The sequence below is a fragment of the Pyrus communis genome, chromosome 3, assembly GCF_963583255.1.
Source record: "Pyrus communis chromosome 3, drPyrComm1.1, whole genome shotgun sequence".
In the NCBI taxonomy this organism is placed as follows: domain Eukaryota; kingdom Viridiplantae; phylum Streptophyta; class Magnoliopsida; order Rosales; family Rosaceae; genus Pyrus; species Pyrus communis.
The window spans coordinates 2,879,659-2,902,977 of record NC_084805.1 but is presented as its reverse complement, the minus strand read 5'-3'; the positions used below and the strand labels follow the sequence as shown (position 1 = coordinate 2,902,977).

The 23,319-nt window shown below is 36.5% G+C and overlaps 4 protein-coding genes across 8 annotated transcripts; 3 read left to right on the top strand and 1 right to left on the bottom strand.

Annotated features, from left to right (window-relative positions):
* The first annotated feature begins 830 nt into the window (after positions 1-830).
* LOC137729366 (uncharacterized) lies at positions 831-2,809 on the top strand. The gene is made up of 2 exons (XM_068468304.1): positions 831-1,231; positions 2,290-2,809. Exons 1-2 carry the CDS (start codon positions 878-880, stop codon positions 2,500-2,502), a joined length of 567 nt encoding a protein of 188 aa, XP_068324405.1. The 5' UTR covers positions 831-877; the 3' UTR covers positions 2,503-2,809.
* A 1,692-nt stretch (positions 2,810-4,501) lies between these two features.
* LOC137729365 (ras-related protein Rab7) lies at positions 4,502-8,423 on the bottom strand. 2 transcript variants are annotated; one of them, XM_068468302.1, is made up of 7 exons: positions 8,170-8,418; positions 8,046-8,072; positions 7,696-7,795; positions 7,432-7,578; positions 5,890-5,970; positions 5,674-5,819; positions 4,502-4,868 (listed from the first exon to the last, which is right to left on the bottom strand). In XM_068468302.1, exons 1-7 carry the CDS (start codon positions 8,220-8,222, stop codon positions 4,799-4,801), a joined length of 624 nt encoding a protein of 207 aa, XP_068324403.1. In that variant the 5' UTR covers positions 8,223-8,418; the 3' UTR covers positions 4,502-4,798. The 2 variants fall into 2 exon arrangements, with proteins under 2 accessions (XP_068324403.1, XP_068324404.1); XM_068468303.1 differs by lacking the exon at positions 5,890-5,970 and having other exon boundaries at positions 8,170-8,423.
* Positions 8,424-9,553: 1,130 nt separating this feature from the next.
* LOC137729363 (uncharacterized) lies at positions 9,554-18,274 on the top strand. Of its 4 annotated transcripts, none has more exons than XM_068468299.1 (9): positions 9,554-9,865; positions 9,958-10,009; positions 10,898-10,971; positions 11,577-11,675; positions 13,373-13,516; positions 13,683-13,734; positions 14,415-14,488; positions 14,994-15,083; positions 18,145-18,205. In XM_068468299.1, exons 1-9 carry the CDS (start codon positions 9,741-9,743, stop codon positions 18,188-18,190), a joined length of 756 nt encoding a protein of 251 aa, XP_068324400.1. In that variant the 5' UTR covers positions 9,554-9,740; the 3' UTR covers positions 18,191-18,205. The 4 variants fall into 4 exon arrangements, with proteins under 4 accessions (XP_068324400.1, XP_068324399.1, XP_068324402.1 ...); XM_068468298.1 differs by having other exon boundaries at positions 9,555-9,865; positions 18,142-18,274; XM_068468301.1 differs by lacking the exon at positions 18,145-18,205 and adding an exon at positions 15,855-16,309 and having other exon boundaries at positions 9,555-9,865.
* Positions 18,275-19,045: 771 nt separating this feature from the next.
* Positions 19,046-23,075, top strand: LOC137729362 (polyadenylate-binding protein 3-like). Its single transcript, XM_068468297.1, has 7 exons — positions 19,046-19,500; positions 19,935-20,713; positions 20,867-20,944; positions 21,104-21,193; positions 21,802-22,098; positions 22,287-22,511; positions 22,621-23,075. The coding sequence occupies exons 1-7, from the start codon at positions 19,245-19,247 to the stop codon at positions 22,837-22,839; spliced, it is 1,944 nt and encodes a 647-aa protein (XP_068324398.1). The 5' UTR covers positions 19,046-19,244; the 3' UTR covers positions 22,840-23,075.
* The last annotated feature ends 244 nt before the right edge of the window (positions 23,076-23,319 follow it).

The window sequence follows — 23,319 nt, the reverse complement described above, 5'->3', positions numbered from 1 at the left end:
AAATACTGCAGAAACTCAAAAGCAAGTCCATTACCGATTACTAGCTGATAAACCCATCACAAGATTCCTATTCTCAACACTGTTCTTTACATTGGGAAGAACTGTAGCATGGATATATCTAGTTTCTTGTGTGACAAGTAAACTGAATTAACTGATCTTTCATGGGGCATTAAGTCTTGTTAATTCTACTTTTTATACGTCTCAGAGCAGTGACAACAAATGCATTCCAACAGAGAATCTCTCATTCATATTTCATCAAAACTGTAGCTACTCATCTAGGCTCCCAATTCATACTAATATACAAGAGTTTTTTTTTTTTTTTTTCACAAAACAATATGCATCTTGTAATCCTACCGGACGCAGATAAATTGACCAACAAAAAAAAAAAAAAAAATCAGGCGCGGGTAACAAAATGTTTTGATTAAATTTTTTTGGTTATAAACTTTAAAATACACTACAAAATCTCTTCAATTCTCTCAACTTTTTAAAATTCTTAAAAATAAATTCCTAATTGAATGCACCTGGAATGTTATAAACTTCTTTAAAATCCTAATTCGATACACTTGAATTTCTAAAGATTTTAATAAAATATCTTAAAATTCTGATTGAATACAAATTGAATTTCAGAGAATTATTTACCATTCAAATTAAATAGATCTAAATTCATTAACAAAAATTAAAATCTTTTTAAAATCTCAATTGAATAGGCCCGGCTAAAATCCATGAGTTATAGAGGACGTAAAGGTGAACCGCCTGCAAGCATGTGCGTGTTGACCCGTTTGCCTTTGATGCCTCCGATGCGCACCTCAAAAACAAAACCTATAAATAATACAACACAAACTTGGACATAAAATATTGCAACCTAAAATCCAAAAAAATGGACGAGAAAGCCGACAACAAAACCGTGGAAATCGAGGAAACGGGTCCAAAATCCGACGGGTCTTCTCCTAATCCGAATCTCAAAACTGCGAGGACGAAGGTTCCAGAAGTGGAAGTCTGCCTGTATCGACAAGGGAAAGGCCCGATCGACACGTTCAAGTCGAGTCTGGGAGGTTGGGACCAGAACCAGTTGGAGGTCGGAGACATTCTCGACAAGTATGGATTCAAATCGCTTTACGCTTTCAATACCGAATCGGGTCGCGGGGTTCCGATCCGGTTTAACCCTAGAAACGGCAGGTCTATGCTGCCGTATAGAGATGGAGCCACGGTTCACATCGACGGAGAGCCTAAGGTAAAATTTTATAAGATTCACCTTTTGTTAGAACATGATTGCCAAAACCCAATTGATAAAATTAGTCAGATGAATTATCTGTTTGGATGCCGAGAAAATTGTATTGCATTGTATATTTTTTTTGTAGTGAATTGTATTGTATTTAAATAAGGGAGTTTTAACGAAAGTACTGTTCATTCTAGCAAAAAAAATCATATTTTTACACTAAAAACTCAATCATGTACTATTCATTTTATCTTTTATTTTGTCCTTATTATTAACCCTTAAAGTTTTCAAGCCTTTTTCATTAATTTTCCTTTTAAATAAATTTACTTTGCATGTGTGAGAGATATATTAGGGTAAATACATTTAATGTTTTTTGGTTTTGGAGTTATATATGTGTTTTCAGTTGTCACTCTCAGTTAGCAATATAGTAGTTCCTCTTACAATTAGAGGCTTTAGAATTTAGAGCAAGAGATATTAGCAACTTACTTGGTTGAATTCGAGCCATCGCCATCGGTTTTCATGTTTCGATTAGTTTAACTTGCTGCATTTCATTTGTGGTCTAAGCATGTAAATGATTTAAATGCCCCTAAGAACCCTACGTGATTCATCTTGTAGAGCTTTGATTGTTTGTTTGATAAACACCGAGTTTTAGGACCACATATTCCTAAAAAATAGGATTTCACGTCGTTGTTTTGGTGGATGCTTAAGCCCATTTTTATGACGAGCAAATGTGCAATCACCCCCTTAAAGTGATTGGGTTTAGGCACCGTGCTAATAGCACTGTGCCACAACAACACAGCGGTGTTGTTAACTGTAACATGAATAACTGCCCACTAAATCCATCTCTAGGATTTCAATTCGTACCTTGTTTGTCGTCTATTTTATGAGCAGTCTGTAAGGAATTGTTACCTTTCTGTATAATTTGTGTTTCCATACTCCCATTTCCTTCTGATCACGAATACTGAAAGAGGAACAATTGTTCTCTCATTAAAGTGAAACAGTGACACTTCCAGTATTCTTTTGGTGCCAGTTCTGCTACTGAGTTCTTGTATGTTCATATTCTCTTAATGCAGGATTCCATGATCCAACCAGTGACGAAAATCTTAATTGGAGTAGCTTTTATGACCATCCTGATAACTTTGGTTTTGAGGGATCCTCCGCAATGGATCCAGAAATTAAACATTACTGGAGGTAACTTCCCTCCATGGATCATCGCTCTCGTGATCATAGTTTTTACTCGAATGAGGAAGAGAACCCGGGATTTGCTGAAAAAGTTTGGTTGGTGAAAGGCGCCATTGATGCTTCTCTTGTAAGGTTCATTAGTTTCTCCAATTGCTCTCAAATTTTGTTAAAAATTGATTCGTAATCACTGAAAGCTACTCTGAAGTATTTACTGAATTTTGACAAAAAAAAAAAAAAGATGCTCATCCGCGACAAGCTGCATGGGGATTAGACTTTGTCACAAAGTGTAATCCCCTTGCAAAACTTTTGTGGATGTACTCACGGGGTTAGTTTCCATATTTTCCCGCTTACATTTTATATAGCTTCTGTAAAGAATCCAAGATATTGTATGCTTGATTTTTGAGGTTTTTTGAAGAGGATTGTGCATTTATTGATTTTGAACTGCTAGTAAGCTGGCTATGGAGGTTTGAGACATTATTCGAAGGATTTAAAAAGGGAAGTGTTATTGACACTCCAAAAATCTCATTCTACACTCTTCATAAGTGTATTTTTCTTTCTAAATATAGAAAGTTTGGAGTGTAGAATGAAGAATTTGGAGTGCCAATAACAATTCCCTTTAAAAAACAAACTTATTTTATGGTATGCTGCAAAAGTGTATTCGGAACCTCGGAAAAGGATTAGCTCTGTCTACTGGGCACTGGTCCCAACCTGAAACCCGTCGGCTGTTGCCTAGCTCTTGTTCTTTAGGTGGATGGACGATCACCTCTCTAATCATCAGGTGCTTTGAGACCTTAAGCCCTTTCCCCTTCCCATCACCTGCGGAACTTAAGCACTACCCTATTGCATTAGGCAGGTATGAATATAAGGTTTATTTTCAGCAACTCCTCTTGAAACTCAAACTCGATCTTACTAACCCCTGAAACTTATTTCGTCTTATTTCGTCTCACCTGATTCACGCGAAGTCAACTCGCTCACTACGCCCCATTGCCATACGTTCCGTCAAAGAATCGATATGATGACTTGTGCTGCAAGAATGATAGAGAATCCGTTATAATGATTTATGTGGCAGGAATGTCAGGGAAAGTGTCGTCATTTCACGAACAAGGCCATTGATTATTAGGGAGTAGGATTCTCTCCACTCTTTTTTTCCTTCCCCTCCTATTTGAACGGTCACGGTTAAGCCACGTCAACATCACATCTTATATTAATTTTTTATAGCAAGAGAAAAACAAAATAAGAGAATGTGAGAGGAAGGGGATGGAAAGAGAAGGGGAGAGAATTCTAGTCCGATTATTAGAACCGCAAAAAAATCAACCTAATTCATCTCCGCATAATGTAAACGTCAAAATCACATGTCCCCGCCAATTTGACTCTTTTATTTTGAAATTTCGTCAAATCCTCTCTAGTACATAACGTAACGCGATTTACATTTCAAAACCTATAAAGTCTTCAAAGTCAAGGAATTGAAGAAGTGAGGGAGGGTGGACAACTGAAACAACCAAGATTTTGGTATAGTGAGAGGTTTTGTGTAAGGGGAGGCTTATTGCTAGCAAAGATTGTTGGTTTTTGTGTCGGGATTTTGGTTTGATTAGTATACATGTTGCAGGAAAATTGAAAATTGTTGACACATAGCTGTAGTTTAGGGTAGGCTATGTTATGTAGGTTTCGTCGAGAGAAACTCTTGTATCCACAGAGATACCATGTGGCAAACATCCATTGAACGGCTGGTGCACATTTCGAACATATAGCATTTGAAGCGAGAGGGAATTGGATCAACTAGCCCCTAGTCAACATGATTCCCGAATTTTAGGTATTTGATTATGGATTTTAAGATAAGCCAACACTTTCGATTCTCTTATGTGTCAGTAATCACCCGGAAGAGCCTAGAAGTGAAATGATTCTCATACATATGTTTTAATATACGCAAATAATTCCAGAATCAAATGACTTCAATTCTCATTCTTTGTAAGTAAACATGGCTTGGCGTATGATAGAGATTACTAAACTAAACTATAAAGCTATAATATGTAAGATGAATATCCGTACTTGGGGTACATGGTAAACAAAAGTTGTAAAAAGAATCAAAGATAGTAGCTCAATATCACATAAGTCAGTCCATCCCATATATTAACTTTGAAAATTCCATGAAGTTGATTCTCTCACAAGTCAAAACTACAAGCATCGATTTCGTTTCCAAGGTCAAAGCAAAACTCATAGCGACTGCTTTCCTTGGCGTTCCTCTGACAAAAATAGGGACTACTTTCCTCAAATTGGAAAAAGTAGAGCATCGCTAAACAACAGAACTTAGTATACATCGTGTACAAACAATGCCTATGAATCGGACAACAAAATAATGAAAATTAGGCAACCCAGCATTGGAGGTGAATTGCTCGAATAAATTCAGCATGCACAGCCGCCACCTCCTCTCTGATCGGACTCTGTAACAGCCTCCGGGACACCCTGGAAATATCTGCAAGTAGAAAGGAAAAAGGAACAATGATGAATAAGGCAGGTTTGGAGGGTCATAAAATACCTCATATAAGCATACAGCAATAATAGCAGGAAGATAGATACTGATGCCCTGTAGATATACAGTTGGGGTAAACTGTAAGGTAATTGAAAGTTGGGGACACCATAAGCTGATTGAAAGGTTTTCATGTTCTGAAGGAAAATTTTCATTATAATCATATGCTTATTCTACAAAGAAGTTTTTGACGGAATTTGGAAAGATCAAGATCAGATGCTTATACTTTGATTGCTTTACAGCAAAGATCCGTTATGTGGGACAACGAGACTTAGTTTAGTCATCTGCTTCCACACAGCCGAGCCCCTTACCTCGTCTCAAGCTGTACTTAGTCCAATTCAAATGCACATCCTCTGATGCGACCGGTCAAACCAGGCTTTATCTATACTTACAACTATTGTGACTGGTGAAACCAGGCTTTATCTACGCATGCGACCATTCTTCCCTAAAAGATCTTAACTAAGTTCTAAGAAGACCAATATACTAGGTTTTATCTTTCATGTCATAAAAGTGAGAACTAAAAACTACATTCATAATGAAAACTATCATGTTCATTATCTAATTCTTGTCTAGGGTTATCAAATACACTATTATCAAATACACTATTATCAAATACACTATATAGAATTATCGATCCACTATGCGGATGCTTCCAAAAGAGAGCAGATGCTCGTCTTCTGAATCTGGAATAGCTGATGAACTTAAATATATTCTAAAAAAGAACTTGGCAATATCCTCCATATAAACTTACATGTCCTGCTCATGTTCATTTGCAAGAGCAGTCTTCGCAATACAAAGAAATGCACCATCAACGTTGTAATCCTCTTTTGCTGATGTCTCAAAATAAGGTATATTCCCCTTTGATGCGCACCAGTCCTTTGCCTTCTTCTCCGACACCTGTAAAGAAAATAATTAGAATGATGTACATGGACAAGTTGTAGACAGCACTACAAATGTGTATCCTTACCACACGACTGTTCCCCCCATCTATATCAATCTTGTTACCAAGCAAGATAAACGGAAATGTCTTGGGATCGGGAGGGTTGGCCTGGGAAACAATTAGAACAGAAACGATATACGCATTAAAACAAAATATATGCATTTTCTGAAAAAAAAAAAAAAAAAAAATTCAAATTACAGAACTGTACGCCAAACTGCTTAGGCTTGAAAGGTATATATTTACAACTTTCAAAACTGCTTAGAGACATCTTTATCAAACCACTATGTTTTATAATTAAATCAATGACAACATAAAATAAGGTAATCGTGTTAATTCAGATAAACAAACTGTTATAAGGAATGTATAGAATTAAAGAAATAAGAGAAAGGCAGCCTTATGTAGCCATCCATGGAAAAGCAAGCACAAAATGGAAAATTAAAAGCCTATAGCATGGAAACTTAGTACCATCCGAGGCTCAACTGTCCTCTCGTGTCAAATACACCATAAAACACACACAGAACAGCATTTGGAAATTAGTGCTAAAATGGTAATTCATCTGGAAGAATCCTCTGCAAATTCTACAATTTTTCAGCTGAAGCAAGAAATGATGGATGGAAGTAAGATAAGCAACCTTTACTCCCTACATGGGAATTCCCTTCTTGCATACGACATAAAGGTCCCAGGAAATGGAGCATTGATGGAATATTGATTGCTTTTATACTTGGGAAGAAAAATACTTTTGCATTTGTCTCAAAGGCCAACGAAAATAAGGGGAAAAAGAGAGAATGGTTAATAGAAAAAACTAAAACGTCCAATATCAGAATTGTATTCATTTTACTTAAAAAACTCTTAATTCTTCCTCCTTTTTTCTTGTTACCTCTCTCATTAGACAAAAACAATAGAAAACATATATATTATCAAGCCAACTCTAAATAAAAAACAAACCAATAAAAAATAATTACGCATTAGACAACTACTATTCAGTATTTTTAAGCTCTAAACTAGTCTTCCCTGCCGCCATATTCATTCTTCAGTCTAGAAAACCCCACTACCAAAAGAAATTGTTATAACTTAAGTAGCTAGCCCAAGATAAAGCAAATAGCTCATTATTGATCAAACTGCAGTATGAACAGAAGTGATACAGAACTAGCATTACTTCTCTAAGGCAGTTATATTCCATTGTGCCAATGCTGCCAATGTTTACTCAAGTTTTATTATGTCAATTATCATGAACTTTTCTCCTTTATTTAATTCACTTGGGAGGAGTACTATATGCCTTTTTGGGAGTGCAAATGATAGGGCCCTTTTGACGAACATATATCCTTGCTTGAATATAGAATGACTGAGAAACGCTATGTGTGTGTACACATTTATATAAGTAGTTCGATCTTGTAACACAATTGGCACACTATGCTACCAGATAACAATAAGAACTGCACCTCAGATCCTCAACATATGTTTCCAACTGATAATGGTCCTACTTGAGAATCTCACAGCACAGTACATCAGTTTGGCAAGAGAAAGTTATCAGATAAATATATAAAGAATTGAGAAAGGCATGAAACAAACCTGCTTGAGAAACTCCTCATGCCAATTATCTAGAGTATCAAAGGACTTCATTACGTTAACATCATAAACAAGAACACAGCAATCTGCTCCTCTGTAGAATGCAACTCCAAGACTCTGAAATCTTTCCTGCCCGGCTGTGTCCCAAATCTTCCAGACGAAAGAAAACAGTTAAAACCACATAAATTAGCACCCACAATTCCAACAATAATTACCCTAAATTATACCAAACAGAACACTGAAATACCATTGAACCAGAAAACCCACTTGTAAAGTGACGAGCCTGTCATCGATTTGGAGTTCTTTGGTGACAAAATCGGCACCAATTGTAGCTTTATACTGCTGACTAAACTTCTTGTGCACATATCTAAGCCATCAGTTAAAGAACCACACAGTCTTAACACCCAAAAAAAACATAATTAAACCGATACCTCATTAATATAACAGTGCCCCATCTCTAGATCATAAACAATATCCATCTAATTAAACTTAATTCACCTCAATTAATTAGATTTCTGAGATCGCACGACGAAAATTACACAAATCCAACACCGAAATTGGAAAAAAAAAAATTAAAATTAACGAAAATAATCTCACAGATGGTGAATGAAGGATACTGGTTCATCAACGAGGTCTTGCCAACCCTAACAGAAGAAAAAAACACAAATTTAATCCCTAAAATTCACACAAAATATAGAAATAAACTACAATTGCTGAAGAATCAGAAACCCTAAAACGTACCCACTGTCGCCGAGAACGATGACCTTGAGCAAGGTTCGCCTGCGCAATGACATGGCGACGAATTTAAACTGATGCCAAAGGCGAAAATTTCAACTATTTCGACAGTAAACAGATTTCACGCACCAAGGCGATTGATTGGTCGGCGTGTTTGAATTTTTCTTTCCACTTTTATTTTTATTTATTTATTTTTTTTTTTCTTTCTCTTTCTAGGAAAGGAAAGAATGAAAGGGAAGAGAAAGAGAGAAGAAAGGGGGCGCCAATTTCGATCGGTGGTTGTGTTGTTTTTAATTTTTGGAATTATATTTGTGTACGTCGGCAGGACGGACAGCAACATATATTATTACAATGACAAAGACCACAAAGACCAAGTGCCAGGTGACATTATTATATTAAGAAGTAAGTTTAGTTTAGACATGTGTATTTTGGGTCCCACTTATCCACACAACAAAAGTGGTTTAGGATGGGGGCCATCACACTAGGGTGGGATTAAAAGTTTAAATCTTGATTGCATCATGCAACCAAGTTGTAATTTCAGCTGTCTCATCCACCAAACCAGGAGCCAAGCGTTAAATCCAAGCAAATGACACGTGTTGACCTTTTCACATGAATTTGAGCACGCGCTGAAAAATTAATAAATTTTAAGTAAAATTAATAAAAAGGGTTTGAAAGTTTTGAGTTTTAATGATAAAGATAAAATAAATAATAGCATGATTGACTTTTTAGTGTAAAAATATGGTTTTTCATTAAAGTGAATAGTATCATGGGTTTTTCATTAAAACTCCCTAAATTTTAAAGAGTGAAGTCACAATATATGTATAGTTCCTCTTCATGATTATAAAGGTTGAGTTACTTAGTATTATGATTTAGTGATATTTTTTATATGTAAGTGATTTAGTGAAAGATTTTACGTTCAATCTTTATTAAGGACGAATTTGAACCAAACTATTATAGCTAATTCTTTACGAAACTTAACCTTCATTTTCACCCCTATAGATAATATTGTGTGTATTACAAAAAGAAGTTTATGGAGGATGAGAGGGAAACTAACAAAAGCTAAATGTCCAAAGAATTTTACACTCAATACTATATCCTAACGCTCTCTAGCTCTTATAAGTAATTTATATTTCTTTTCAAAATTTGAATAGTAAATGAAAAAATAATTTGACAAACAATAACATAATTACAGTAAATAAATTAGTTATAAATCTTTAATACTGAACACAAAATCGTATATGCATGGGCAAATGCTGATTCTTAATCAAGGTGTTTATTTCATATTAGTAAAACATAATTCGATTTAAAATTTTGTTTTTTATAACATTATCCTTTAAGTTAGAGGGGTTGTGGGAGAGGCAAACACATTAGCTAAAGCCTAAAACAGCACTAGTTAATTTAACTACGGAAGCGACGTGGAGCTCTGGCGTCCGCGCGCTCCCGTCTTCCTTGAACCTCAGAAGCACACCCACAGGCCACAGGCCACAGACGACAGAACACAAGAGCCGCACGCACACTTGCATTTCAGTCGTCAAAACTCCTTTCTTTTCTTCTTCAATTCCTGTGAGGCGGAGGCAATGGCGAATTCTTTGGTGATTGGCTTAAGAGTTCTGTTTGCAGCTTTGGGCTGCGCGATGACCATCACTCTCGTTTACACTCTCTCCGTCGACGGCCTTCCCTTTCGCAAGGACCTTCTTACTCCGTACTCTCTCTCTCTCGCGTTCATACTCCCAGTCTTTTGTTTTTTCTGTTTGTTTAATTATTTTGAAAGTTTTGGGATTTTTTCTGTTTCAGGTGGATGGTCGCTACCTTGATTGATTTCTACATCAATGTTGTTCCTTTGGCGGTATGATCTTAAACTTAAACACATTTTTCTGCTAAGCTTTCATCGAATTCTTGAGGTTCCATCGTTGTAATTGTTTTTGTAATTTTTCTTGTTAATTCCGTCTTCTCTTTTTTCTTTTTTGTTGGTGCTATATCATTAATATCATTGTTTAAAAGGGACAAGGCTCCCGCAAAGTGGGGTCGGTATCATATGCAGTCTTAACCTTGATTTGCAAAGAGGTTGTTTCCTCAACTCAAACCCGTAACCTTTTGGTCACAAAAGGAGCAACTTTCTGTTGCATCAAGGCTTGCCCTCCATTGATAGCTTTGTTTGAAATGGATAAAATCATAATAGTTCATTTGACTTTAAAGATGACAAGAAAGAAGCATATGAACAACCGTACAGTTTCCGTAATTGATTGCAGTGAGTGTCTCGGGGTACTTTGGTAGCTAAAAATTTGCTAGATTAAGGCTTCTCGTAATCGTTGGTATTTCTATGAGTTCATGAGTCTAGAATGTACGTTGCTTGTTAACCAAGTATACTTCCTGACATTTTCTTATAGATTTATTTCTTCCATGAGGAATGGAAAACAAGAAAATCTTTCTAATATGCCAGAATGCTTGGTAAACTTAATGAAAAGTGTCACTGTTTTAGTTTCTTCCCCTTATTTTTGGGGGATTATGGCCTCTATGATGTTGTTGTATTGTTATTTCATTTTGAGGTGCTTAAAGGCTCCTCAATTATATTTAGACACGAGATATATATTACTGGCTGTTTAGGTTCTTTTGGTCTCTTTCGGTCGACTTGCTATTTCATCATGCATTGAATTGAATCTGGTGTAAACAAAATTGTGTGCGTAGCTCAGTTTGACATAGAATAGAATTATATAAGTTATGTCTATCTTTTCAGATTTGGATTTCCTACAAGGAGTCAAACTGGATTATTGCTACATTATGGGTTATACTACTAGTATGCTTTGGAAGGTTTGCTTTCTACCCTATACTAAATATATTCTGAATGTGCGTGTGGGGTGGTTCAGTAATGTGGTTAGACAAACTTTTTTATTACCTACCACATTGGGTTTGCCAGTGATAGGCTTCTCTCAGTTGGTCTTGTATGGTTGAAATTTCAACCCAATACTGTTGGGTCAGATGGTTAAGTTTCTCAATCCTGATCTGGCTGGTCCCAGAAACACGTCCTAATCCTATCAGTCAGTATGACTGAATTTTGAGATGTGGTGATTGTATTAGTTGTTACAACACCTATGTAACAGAGCAGTGGTTCAAAGTTCTGTATTTCTACTATGTTTTCTTTAATCGTTATGTAGTTTTGCTTCTTTTCTGGTATCAGTTGCCTTTTTGTATTTGTGTATTGATTTCTTTCCATTTCATGACAATGATTCTTGCTCTAATTTGAGTGTGAAAGTTTGATTTGAGCTTGCAATCTTTTTTTTTTTGACCTGTCATGCTTGGTAATATTTCAATGTGTTAATATTTGTTTGATTTTTCCGTCACACCCAATTTATCTGGTTCATTATCAACTTTAGTTTGTTATTAATTTGTTGCTATTCTTTGGTTTCTGTTTCTAGTATCACTACATGTGCCTACATTCTGTTGCAATTTATGAAGCTATCGACTGCAGAATCGCAAGATCCTATGTACTATGTTCTGTTGCGACATTCAAACGGGTAGGTAAACTAAACTTCACCTTAGTGTATCGTGCTCTAATGTTGAATCAAATTATTGTATAGAAATTATAATAATGAGAGATGTGCATAGAGAAACTTGTCGGTGGATGGCAAAGTGCATGGAAATTGGTTGATTTCCATCTGATTTCCTTCTTGTGCTCTCTCTTGATTCAATTAATGTATTCTAATTTGATTTATCACTTAATACAATGTTCTTAAGTTGTAATCTCTGGGAAATATATTCAAATATGGCGTGGTTATCAATTACATGAAAATGACAGAGAATTTTAATTTTAGGAATTCTGATATTACTTAATTGCTGAATCATTATAGTTTTTTTTTTTTTTTTTTTTTTTAATTATTATTTATAGCGTGCAACCCATTAGTGTTTGTAGAATTTATACCTACGGCATTGAAAAATATTTATTGTGTAAGAGAAAAACTGATTTACCAGAGGAGATGGTTCGAATTTGTCTGCTTGAGGTGTAACAAGGTGGGTGATATTCAAAAACTCGGATTTAAGTTCTAGCAGAGAAAGAGGACTTTCTGGTTAGCACAATTGCAGTGGAGGAAACAGAGTTTCCCCTTTTCCGAGGCAGCCATGAAAGTTTATTGAAAAGGAGATTGGAGATAGGAAGACAAAATAGCATTGTTGGCTATTATTGGGGTATGAGAAGCTGTTGTGATATTGGCAACTGGCTGCAAATGAAGGAAGGTGTGTTATTGTGAAGACTGGAGAGGCTATTTGAGAGAGGAAAGGGGGTGTAATTGAATGGTTCTTGTTGAATTGCTGCTTTGCAGCGTGGTGCGATAATACAAGAAAGGCTGGCTATATTTGGAGATGGGAAATAATATAAGAACTGGATTGAAACCATCAATATAGATTGTGCTCTGGTGACCATATAGAGGAGTGACGTTTTTGGATTATTTCTATTGAGTCTGCGTTACTGTGTAAATGTTAACTTAATACATGATGTTATTTGTTTACAAGTAAACACTTAGAGAGGAATTTTGCTTAAACAAACTTTAAACTAAGGAGTTCACTGTTGGGCTTTATTTGATATATGAGCTCTGTATGATCACTGAGCTTTGTCTGATAATGGTGCATCATAATTCATATGCATGTGACCATATACTAGAACTCGTGAAGGTTTGTTGATACACGTCATAGGATAGGACACACACGAAGATGCACGTCTTATTATGCTTATGAAACTGCTTATGCTGCTCCATTTTCTTTATAAATATGGTTTCTCATGCAGCTATTTCTTTTCTGTTAGATAAAGTTCTATATCATAGTATCATACTAAGCTTAATCAGTAATGGTGGTCCAACAGTGCATGTGGCTGGACATCTTACATGATTTCGTTTCGGAATATTTCTGAAAACATGCACATGCATGCACACACAACCGTCTTATGCTAAGAAAGTATGCATATGCCGGTGAAGATGCTGCTTTTCTTATCATATCTTTCTTTCCATCTTTTTCTCATTTTCCTCTATCATACTCCCAGCTGGAGGTACTAATGTTATAGATTTAACTGGCAATAAATCTGATAGCATGGTACAATGCAAGAGTTACCCTTATTGCTTTGGGTCTCTTGATGCTGAGAACACTTTTGTACAATGCAAGAGTTACCTTTATTGCTTTGGGTCCCAATAAAAACTGATTTGATTTGATACATGTTTTCATGTAGTTATGGTACGGAAAGTAAGAAGAAGTGCTCCCACGTTATGATTGCAAGAGTTACCTTTATTGCTTTGGGTCTTTTGATGCTGGGAACACTTCTGTACACTCTCTTAACAGATGGTACTCCTTTTCGCACAGAGCTTTTGACTCCGTAAGTTTTTATTTATTTATTTCAGTCTCATGTGGTTCTTGCTTCTTGCGAACTATTTTACTGTGTAAGAGAGAATATTGGCATAGTAAGCAATGTTTTAATTGAAGATTTTGATCGATCTTTTCAGCTGTCATGTAATTAAAAGTTAGCTGCTACATGTTTGCAGGTGGATGACAGCAACACTTATTGACTTTTACATCAATGTTGTTGCTCTATCAGTATGTCTCAGATACTCATTATATTATGCGTGGTTATTTATGCTCTCAGTATCTTGTGAGAAGTAGGCCAGGGGAGTTAAAAGACGCCAATAATAAATTGACAGAACTCGTTAAAGCCATGCATATAACTGAAATTGATACCAGTTAAGCTGCATCTTGAATAAACATTCAAATAGCTTTAGGCTCATTAATCTACCGTAGAGAATTTTCCCCTATGGTCACTTTTTCCTTACTGAACTTTTGCTGATTAATTATATTTTGAGCCAACCACCGAGTCAGGGTGTGATTCTGTTAAATCTGTTTTAAGTGAGTTTGTCAACGATTGGAGTCTTAAAATACAATGTTAGAAAACATTCATATGCTCAAAGAAAAATGTTATTGAGGAATTCATGTTATGCAGTAATTAATTGCTAATGAATATTCTAAGATTTGTGGCTGAGGGTTTCTAGTTGCCTCAGTGATTGTTATCTTTCCCTTCTTTTAAGTTCATTTGTATGCTTGAAAAGTAGAAAGTAGTGATCAATTTAGCATCATGGTGATTTTCTGAACCTAGCGGTTTTTAACCTTCGTCATTTAATTTACTTCCGATCCTTGCTAGTGAGTAAATGTTTTGAATATATCTTTCTGCACATTTGTCTTAATTTTGAATAAAGATCTTCTTGCTTTTGTATAAAAATCAGGTTTGGGTAGTCTACAAAGAATCAAGTTGGACTACAGCAGCTCTTTGGATAATCTTTTTGATAAGTTTTGGCAGGTAACTCTCATGGTTTTAAACATCAATATACTTTCCGCTGAGAAGACGTCCATTCTGTAATTTTATAACAGCATAAATATGTTCCACACCTATGTAAACAGGGCCTACTTGCAAATTTGTAATTTTGATAGACAATACATTGAGACACACAATTACTTGTTTCGTATTATCTGTATATATACAGATAATATATATGTGTGTGGTTTTCGGAAGGGGAATTCATAAAGTATGGTTATTTATAGTTGAGAAAACTTTTTTACTTTGAATTTTTATATACTTTTTGTTTTCGGTTTTCATAAGTAAGTATTCAATAATATACATAGATTGATGGTGAGAAAAGACAAAAATTGTATATGGGATGGCAAAGTTTTTATGATAAGATGATATATTGAGTGTGTTCTCTTTTATCAACTGGGTTTGCTCTTTTCGTAACACAGTGAATCTGCTGCTAGCCCATTAGGGTCAATTTTAATATATTAACCTTTTTGTTCTCTCTACTTCCCAGCATTACCACGTGTACCTATATTGTCCGGCAGCTGTTTCTGTTGACATCCCAAGATCCACTCTATGTTGTTCTACTAAGAAGTGGTAGTAGGTAAGCCAAATTCAGTAAAGCTGTTTTGCTGTATTTATCAAATGCTGTTTGGTTTGTTTGGAATGGAGACTAAGTGCAGTAGAAAAAATTTTGGTTGAAACTTGAAACTACAGGATACAAACTTTGGTGTGTGTGAATGTACATGGACAAAAACAGGGTGAGAATAGTTGTTAAGTTTATTCGGGGTTGATAATCAAGATTGTAAGCGGGAGAAGTGATGACTAAAATAGTTGGACAATGATATTGGAAATATGTGGATGAAAGTCTGATTAATGGGATACAAAAGAATCAAGTCTCAATTAGTGAAATTGTTAAGCTTTCTTTGCATTTGAACTGGTGAGCTTTGTTCTTCTAGCTGGAAGAATCTTAACTGCAGCCGCTGGTAGCTTAATGAAACAGAAAAAGCAATCTGATTTGCATTTTTTCTTTCTGTTTCTATTCCAGGATTGTTTTTCTTGTATTTGTATATAAACCGGCCATAGATTTACCCTGGAAATCTAGATAATTTTGAGGTGTAGGAAACAGGTTGGCATTTGGCAAGTAGGTGGGACAGAGAGAAGTCTAAATTTTGTGTAGATTTTGAAATGAGTAGATTTATGAAATATACAAATTGTCTGAAATCTAGTTTTAGGTCCGAAAAAGTTACTTACGACCTCTCTAGGATCAAGCTGAACTAAAGGTAGAGACTTGGAATTTGTAAAGCATGTTTAGCGTGAGGATTAAACACTTGAACTGTGATTTGAAGTTTGTTTGTTGTTTGCTGTAGGGCAGAAAGCAGAAGTGACGGAGCTTTGATCTGATGAGACACTGTAAAATTGGAGGTTGATGTGCAATTCACGACCTGTATAGCGTGTTGATGTGCAATTCAAGACCTGTATAGCGTGTTTCTGTGTGGCATATTTTGAAGACGCTATCTAAGAGTGCAGAGTGCATATAGTCATATCTATATTTTGTTCAGGAGAAAAGGCCACTTGAGCAGTCTCTTTGTAAATTTCAGAATTAATTTTATGATTCATAAAAAGCACCTTCTAAATTTCCAAAACAGAAAATACCTCTCGGAATGGGAGCAAACATGTTCATGTGTAGAGTGCATATGGTTATATATGATGCAGAATATGTTATCGTTAAAAATAATTATCGTTGAGTGTTGCTTCATGTTGTAAAGACTATTGTTTTCACTGCAAATCTTCTCAACTGATCAGACTTTGTTTTCGATCGATTGTTCATTGACTGACGTATAGAGCATTGTACTAAAACTGTTCTCGGTCTGATCTTGTTCTTCGATCTGTTGAATGATGTTGTTTGGTTGCCTATTGCATTAGACAAATTGGATGCAACTTCCAAGGTATGGTCCTTTTAAGGTCAATCCATCGAGTGACAGAAGACAACGAAACCGTCAATTTATTGACACTAGAACTAATGGTGAACTGTCTAATGCGATACTGAACCAAACAGCATTATTCGATCAATTGCAGAAGAAGTTCCGATTGGTCAAACATTTTATGTATGATGCTGAGAAGCTAGTCAATGAACGATCAATCGAGTACAGGGTTGGAGCAGTCGAGAAGCAAGAAATAAGAATGAATGGGGTATCATGAGTTCAGATCCTCTCCAGATCTCACTGTTCAGAGCTCTAGGACCAAGAAATTTAGACTGCTCAAATTGAATATTGCAATCCCCATTAGTCATTTCTACCGGCTCACCTCACACAAAATGAAGGTCCAGATCTCTTTCTCTTGAATGGTCTAGATATTTTTGTCCTTGGGCTCTAAACAGTGAGATCCGAAGAGAATCTCAACTCGGTCTTCTCACATGTGTTCTTTACCATTAGTGTTAGACGTGATAAGACAAGATGTGACAAGCAGACATGAGGAATGATAGAATAGTATTTGGTGTGATGTAAAGCAAGGAATCTTATCTAGAATATATTTGATCTCAAGTAAAGTATAGTTGATTAAAGAGATTCCTCCTTGTCATGTGTAAGTAATAGACAAAACAGGAAGATGCCTTCTGTCCTGATAGTTCTAGAAAAGGTCTGGAAAAGTTCCTCCTAGACCTATTAATATGTGTGTGTATCCTTTGCAATACTCAGACTTGATTAGGACCCAAGTAAAGACAAGTTGTTTGTATAAGCTTCCTTTGTTGAGTTTAATTCTTGTTTGAGCCATCCTAAAGAATGGAGATCCTAGTTAGTGTAAAGCTAAGTTTTCAAAATATCTCCCTAGACCTCTAGCTTCAACCACCACAATCCTGCAATTGAACTTCAATTGGTTTCACACTAGATCTATTTCTGTCTATAATTTGAAGATTGAACACAGAGTTTACCTGAACTCTAAACCCTTCATAGTGAACTTTTCATTAGACATAAAGTTCTCCCATTTTATACCAATTTGGTTTTCAGGTCACAACAAGCATCTTTGTGTTAGATATTGGTTTATTAATGCTAATGATAACATGATACTTGAATTGCATTCACATAGTTGTTGCTAGCACCACCAAGTCCCAGATTAATGGATTGGATTGGCGTTAGTTCCTAAATTGTCATATGCAAGTAATTAGACTACTAGATAACAGAATTCCACACCTTCTAATAAAGGTAAGGACCACCAATACAAAAAAAATATTCCATGTCTATTAGAGAGAGGTTCCAATGTGGTCTACCAAATGTAGTTGTCATAACATTTTAATTGTTGTCTGTGTAATCATATAATTTTGTCATGTTGTGTTTTTTACCTGGTTAAAACAAATTATATTTTTTTGGGACTTTTTTAAGCAACTAAAAACACTAATAGAAAAGCCTTTTGGGTGACCAGTACAAGAAACATCAAGGTAAAGCGCCTGCTTGACGCAATTGAGGGTATAATTAATTCAAGGGTAAATTACACAAGATTACCTTAAGTATGAATCGAACCGTAATCTTATATCTCTTGTTTTAAACATTGCAATGTAATACCTCAACTTATTAATTATTTGCAATGTCATACATCTGTTAAATTTCTATTAATTTGGCCGTTTCATCCCCGTTAAAGCAACAAATGACTCCATAGTTTCTTTATAGAAGCTATGCACAAGGAATGATAGAACATGAAGGTGAGAGTGGCGTCTAGTGTGCGAGAAGGAAAATGCGGGACGGTGATGGGGAAAGGGTGCTTAGTGGTGGGACCTCTTCATTCTTTTATTGTTGTTGTTACGAGAAATTTTTCCAAGTGACGGGAACACCATGACACGTGGTGTTCCCTCACACATTAGGATTTAGTTTTATTTATTTATTGAAATATAAAATTGAAAGATATTCAAGATGTCAAATCCTAATGTGTGAGGGAACACCACTTGTCATGGTGTTCCCGTCACTTGGAAAAATTTCTCTGTTGTTACAAAAGAAATTCTTAATTTTTTAATATTTAATTAATTTATCCAACTGGTGAGTGGACCCGTTAACTGCCACATTAGCAACTAAAAGTTAAATTGACATAAAATTTAATGAAGGTCTGACATTGCAACAAATTAATAAATTGAGATATGATAATGCAAGGTTTAAAATATGAGGTTAGAGACATTGCTCTAATTGTTTTTATTGAACCAATTCACACAGTTGTATATTGGGCATTGACCAACCAATTATCCATGATTTTTTTTTTTTTTTTTTTTTTTGTCAACGCCAATATTTTCCATGATGAAATATACAAAAAGGCACGTTCGGAAAATTAAAGAGACGTGTCCAAAAGCCCTGGCCAACCGTAACCAACAAAGTGGGCCAGCACCAACTGCCGTAAAGCAAATAAAAAGCGCGACCGCATCTCACATAGAATGCCACGTCATCTACCGCACGCGCGCTTTCCCTACCTTAATCGTTACGAAGTCCCAACGCACCGCTTCGATTCGCTCTCTCCGTATATATACCACTCTTCGTCTCTGCTTTCCACCCTCTCTCACTCCTCTCTCGCCCCTTCCTCCAGAGAAGAACAAAATAAAAAAATAAAAAAAATCCCCCGAAAATAAAATCTCCGTTTCATTTTTTCCCAAAAAATAAAATTCATTCCATTTATAGAGCAAGTGAAACCCTACTCATCACTCAAAATTCAAAGAATTCTCCGCGAACCCTAACCCCTGATTTCCCATTTTTCCCTATTTATTTGATTATTTATTCGATTTTCTTCTGCAATGGCGGCGGCGGTATCGGGTCCGATGGCTCAACCAATGTCTCCGGCCGCTCAACAGGCGCCGCCTGTTGCGGCTCCATCGGTTTTCGGGAACGTGTCGCTGTACGTGGGCGATCTGGACCCGAGTGTGAACGAAGCGCAGCTGTACGATCTGTTCAACCAAATGGGGCAGATCGTTTCGATTCGGGTCTGTCGGGATCAGAGCCGAATGCAATCCCTCGGCTATGCCTACGTTAATTACGGCGATCCTCAGCACGGTCCGTTCTTTTCGCATTCTCGTAATCTGTCTCTGCGTTTGCCTGTTTGATTCAATACACAATGTCTGTCTTCTGTTTTTTTAATTTTGTTGTTTTAGTGTTCCGTGAATCTCATTTGTTTACTAATTTGAATTTTGTTTCTGTTATTGTTGTCTTATCGGATTTTGTTTCGTTTGTATAATAAAATGATATTTGTTTTGCGAATTTGTTGGAAGATTCTGTGATCGCATTGTTTATTGTCTGTGTTTGTCATTAAAAAATGCAAACAGATTGTTTAATCTTTTGTTTGTGTTTTGTGGATGAAGTTGTAGACTTGTATAGGATAAATTAAACTACTGAATATTTTATTACCCCTCCGTCTCCGTCATTTGGAAAAAAGTAAATTTTGTTTACTAGGAATTGATTTCTGTAATTTTTTGCCGTGTAACTTGCAGCCGCTAATGCCCTGGAGGTTTTGAATTTTACTCCTATCAATGGGAAACCCATCAGGATTATGTACTCTCATCGTGATCCAAGCATTCGGAAGAGCGGAAAGGCCAATGTGTTCATTAAGAACCTGGACAAAAGTATTGATCATAAGGCGTTGTTGGACACTTTTTCAACCTTTGGCAACGTACTTTCTTGCAAGGTTGCACTTGATGGCAACGGTCAATCGAAAGGGTATGGGTTCGTACAGTATGACAATGAGGAATCTGCGCAGGAGGCAATCAAGAAGCTGAACAAAATGCTGATAAATGGAAAACTGGTTTATGTTGGATTGTTTCAACGAGGCCAGGAAAGGAATGGGCAAAATGGATCACCACATTTCACTAATGTTTATGTGAAGAATTTGTCAGAGACAACTACAGATGAAGACCTTAAGAAAACTTTTGGTGAGCATGGTAACATTACTAGTGCGGTTGTTATGAGGGATGGTTCTGGAAAGTCTAGATGTTTTGGTTTTGTTAACTTTGAGAAGCCAGAAGAAGCTGCTGCTGCAATTGAGAAGTTGAATGGGAGCACCGTTAGTGGTGACAAGGTTTTGTTTGTCGGGAGGGCTCAAAGGAAATCCGAGAGGGAGATGGAGTTGAGAGCTAAGTTTGAACAGGAAAGACTCAGTAGATTTGAGAAGCTACAAGGTGCTAATTTATATCTCAAAAATCTTGATGACACAGTAAATGATGAAAAACTAAAGGAGCTATTTTCTGAATTTGGAACAATAACATCATGCAAGGTATATCTTATTTCAACTGTACTACTGGTTTGTCTTTCCTGATTATGTCTCCTTTGTAGGTCCTTTTCGAAAGGTTAGCTTTACTTATTATTCCGAAGCTCTCCTAAAAAGTAATATATTAAAAAAAAAATGTTAATTTTCTTTATTTTCAAGGTCATGCTTGATCATCAAGGGGTGAGCAAGGGTTCTGGATTTGTTGCATTTTCTACTCCGGAAGAAGCCAATAAAGCCGTAAGCTTTTTATTATATGCTGAATTCTTGGCACATCCTGCAATTCACCTTTTGTCACACCTCCCTCCCCCACTCCCCAACACACACCCCCCCCCCCCCCCAAAAAAAAAAAAAAAAAACAGTTTTTGTGTTAGTAACTTCCCTTTTTCTCTTCTTCAGTTGGCCGAGATGAGTGGCAAGATGATTGGACGGAAGCCTTTGTATGTTGCCGTGGCCCAACGCAAAGAAGAGCGCAAGGCTCGATTACAGGTAGTTTTCTTCATTGCATCCTCCTTTTGTCGTTTTGGAATCTTTAACTTCTTGTAATGTAGAATTGTACTCGTAGGTTCTCATTTGAGGATAAGAATTATATAGGCATCTTACGAAACCAATTATTACTAAATGGATCTAGATGGTGTGCTCGCTTTGATTTCATTTTTCAGTGTTGTAATTTTACATGCCTCTGATACCTCTGATATATGGCATTTCTCTGCATTTATGATAGAAAGGATCTGCAGAGGGCTCGTCATACTCAACTTTAGGAGGGGGCTCTGCTTAAACATTTTGAGTCTGATTGTATTTTATATTTAAGTTTACAAAGTTGGTTTTCTTTTCTAAAGCTGATTAACTCCAATGTAAGGGGCGGAGTACAAACTTTACTATCTTATTTTTAGCTTTTTTCATCAGTTCTTGATTTTTTATATATAATCTGAGCATCAACTTTCATTTTCTATTAGCTTTGGTGGTCCCAGATATTGGTTAGTCTGCACAGATTCTCTTTTTATTTTTCTTCTCGTGATAAACGGAAGCTTCAGTTGTTACTCATTTCCATTATTCCAAAGAAACATTACAGAGGTGACCTTTATCATTTTTTTCAGGCACGTTTTACCCAAATCCGAGCACCAGGTGGGATGTCACCATTGCCATCAGGAATTCCTGCATATCATCCTGGGGCACCTAGACTTGCCCCGCAACAACTGTATTTTGGTCAAGGTTCTGGCATTCTACCCCATCAGCCTGCTGGTTATGGCTTCCAGCAGCAGCTAGTGCCTGGCATGCGCCCGGGCGTTGGTCCAAACTTCATTATGCCATACCAACTTCAGAGGCAAGGTCAACCTGGGCAGCGGATGGGTGTACGGCGAGGTGGGAACTTCCAACATGTGCAGCAGCAGCAGGTGCAATAGTTTCCTGATTTGGCATAGCAGTTTTCTTTTCATTTGCTCAAAATTTCGATACCACTAACTGGTTGTGTAATTTAATTATCGATCATGATGCATTATATTACTACATCACCTGCTCAATAGTCACTATTGTCAGTTTTTTCTTTCACCTTCGATAATTTCTTACTCATCCATTATTTCAGTTACTGCACCGTAATTCCAATCAAGGCTTGAGATACATGGGCAATGCACGGAATGGAGTGGACCCATCTTTGGCTCCTCAAAGTCTTGTGGGTCCAATGATGCCTTTGCCACTTGATGGTGCAGGGCTGCCTATGTCTCCTAATGATATCCATCGTTCTGGGCCGTTGCCAACATCAACACTTGCTTCTGCTTTAGCTTCTGCTACCCCAGAGAATCAGCGTTTGGTATGTTCTTTAACCCTCTTGTTATTACTCCTTCAACTTGTGTTGCGTTTTGTGCCATCTGTGTTTTTGTTCTAGACTCACTAATTATTATTGTGTTTGAAAATTGCAGATGCTGGGTGAACAACTATATCCACTTGTTGAGCGGATAGAGCCTGAGAACACGGCTAAGGTGACTGGGATGTTGCTAGAGATGGACCAGACGGAAGTTCTCCATCTGATCGAGTCTCCAGATGCCTTGAAGAACAAGGTAGCTGAGGCAATGGATGTTCTGCGTACAGCTGCAACGAAGTCTGACGTTACTGATCAGCTTGGTGCATTGGATGAATGAGTGAATCTCCCTCCATTGCATTTTTGGGTACTAAGGCCATGTTAACTTTGCATTGGTAGTCGGATTTTTTTTTTTCCGAAGAGTATCGATAGGTATCTGGTTTATTTTGCGGGATTTACGTGGCAACTCAAATGCTTAATTTTTTTAGGCTTGAGGGATTGAAAGGCCTAAGGTTGCTAGGAGTTTGTTCAGCGTCCTTCATTTTTTCTTAGACTTATTTTGACAATTTTGAATTTAAGATATCAGTTTGATTATTATCACTATCTTTATCAATATTATTTATCATTTGTTACGTTTTTTTTTTAGTTTTGATCATTTTATTGTTGTTGAGAGGCAAAGGGGATATTTGCCAATGAATTAAAGCGGAAAGTTGTCGTAAACCTTTACTTGGACATTTTTACATTGTCTTAAGTGATTCAAAGACATAACTCAGGGTTTTGAGACAACGTCTCATCGTTTGCACTTATGGTCTCATAGTTT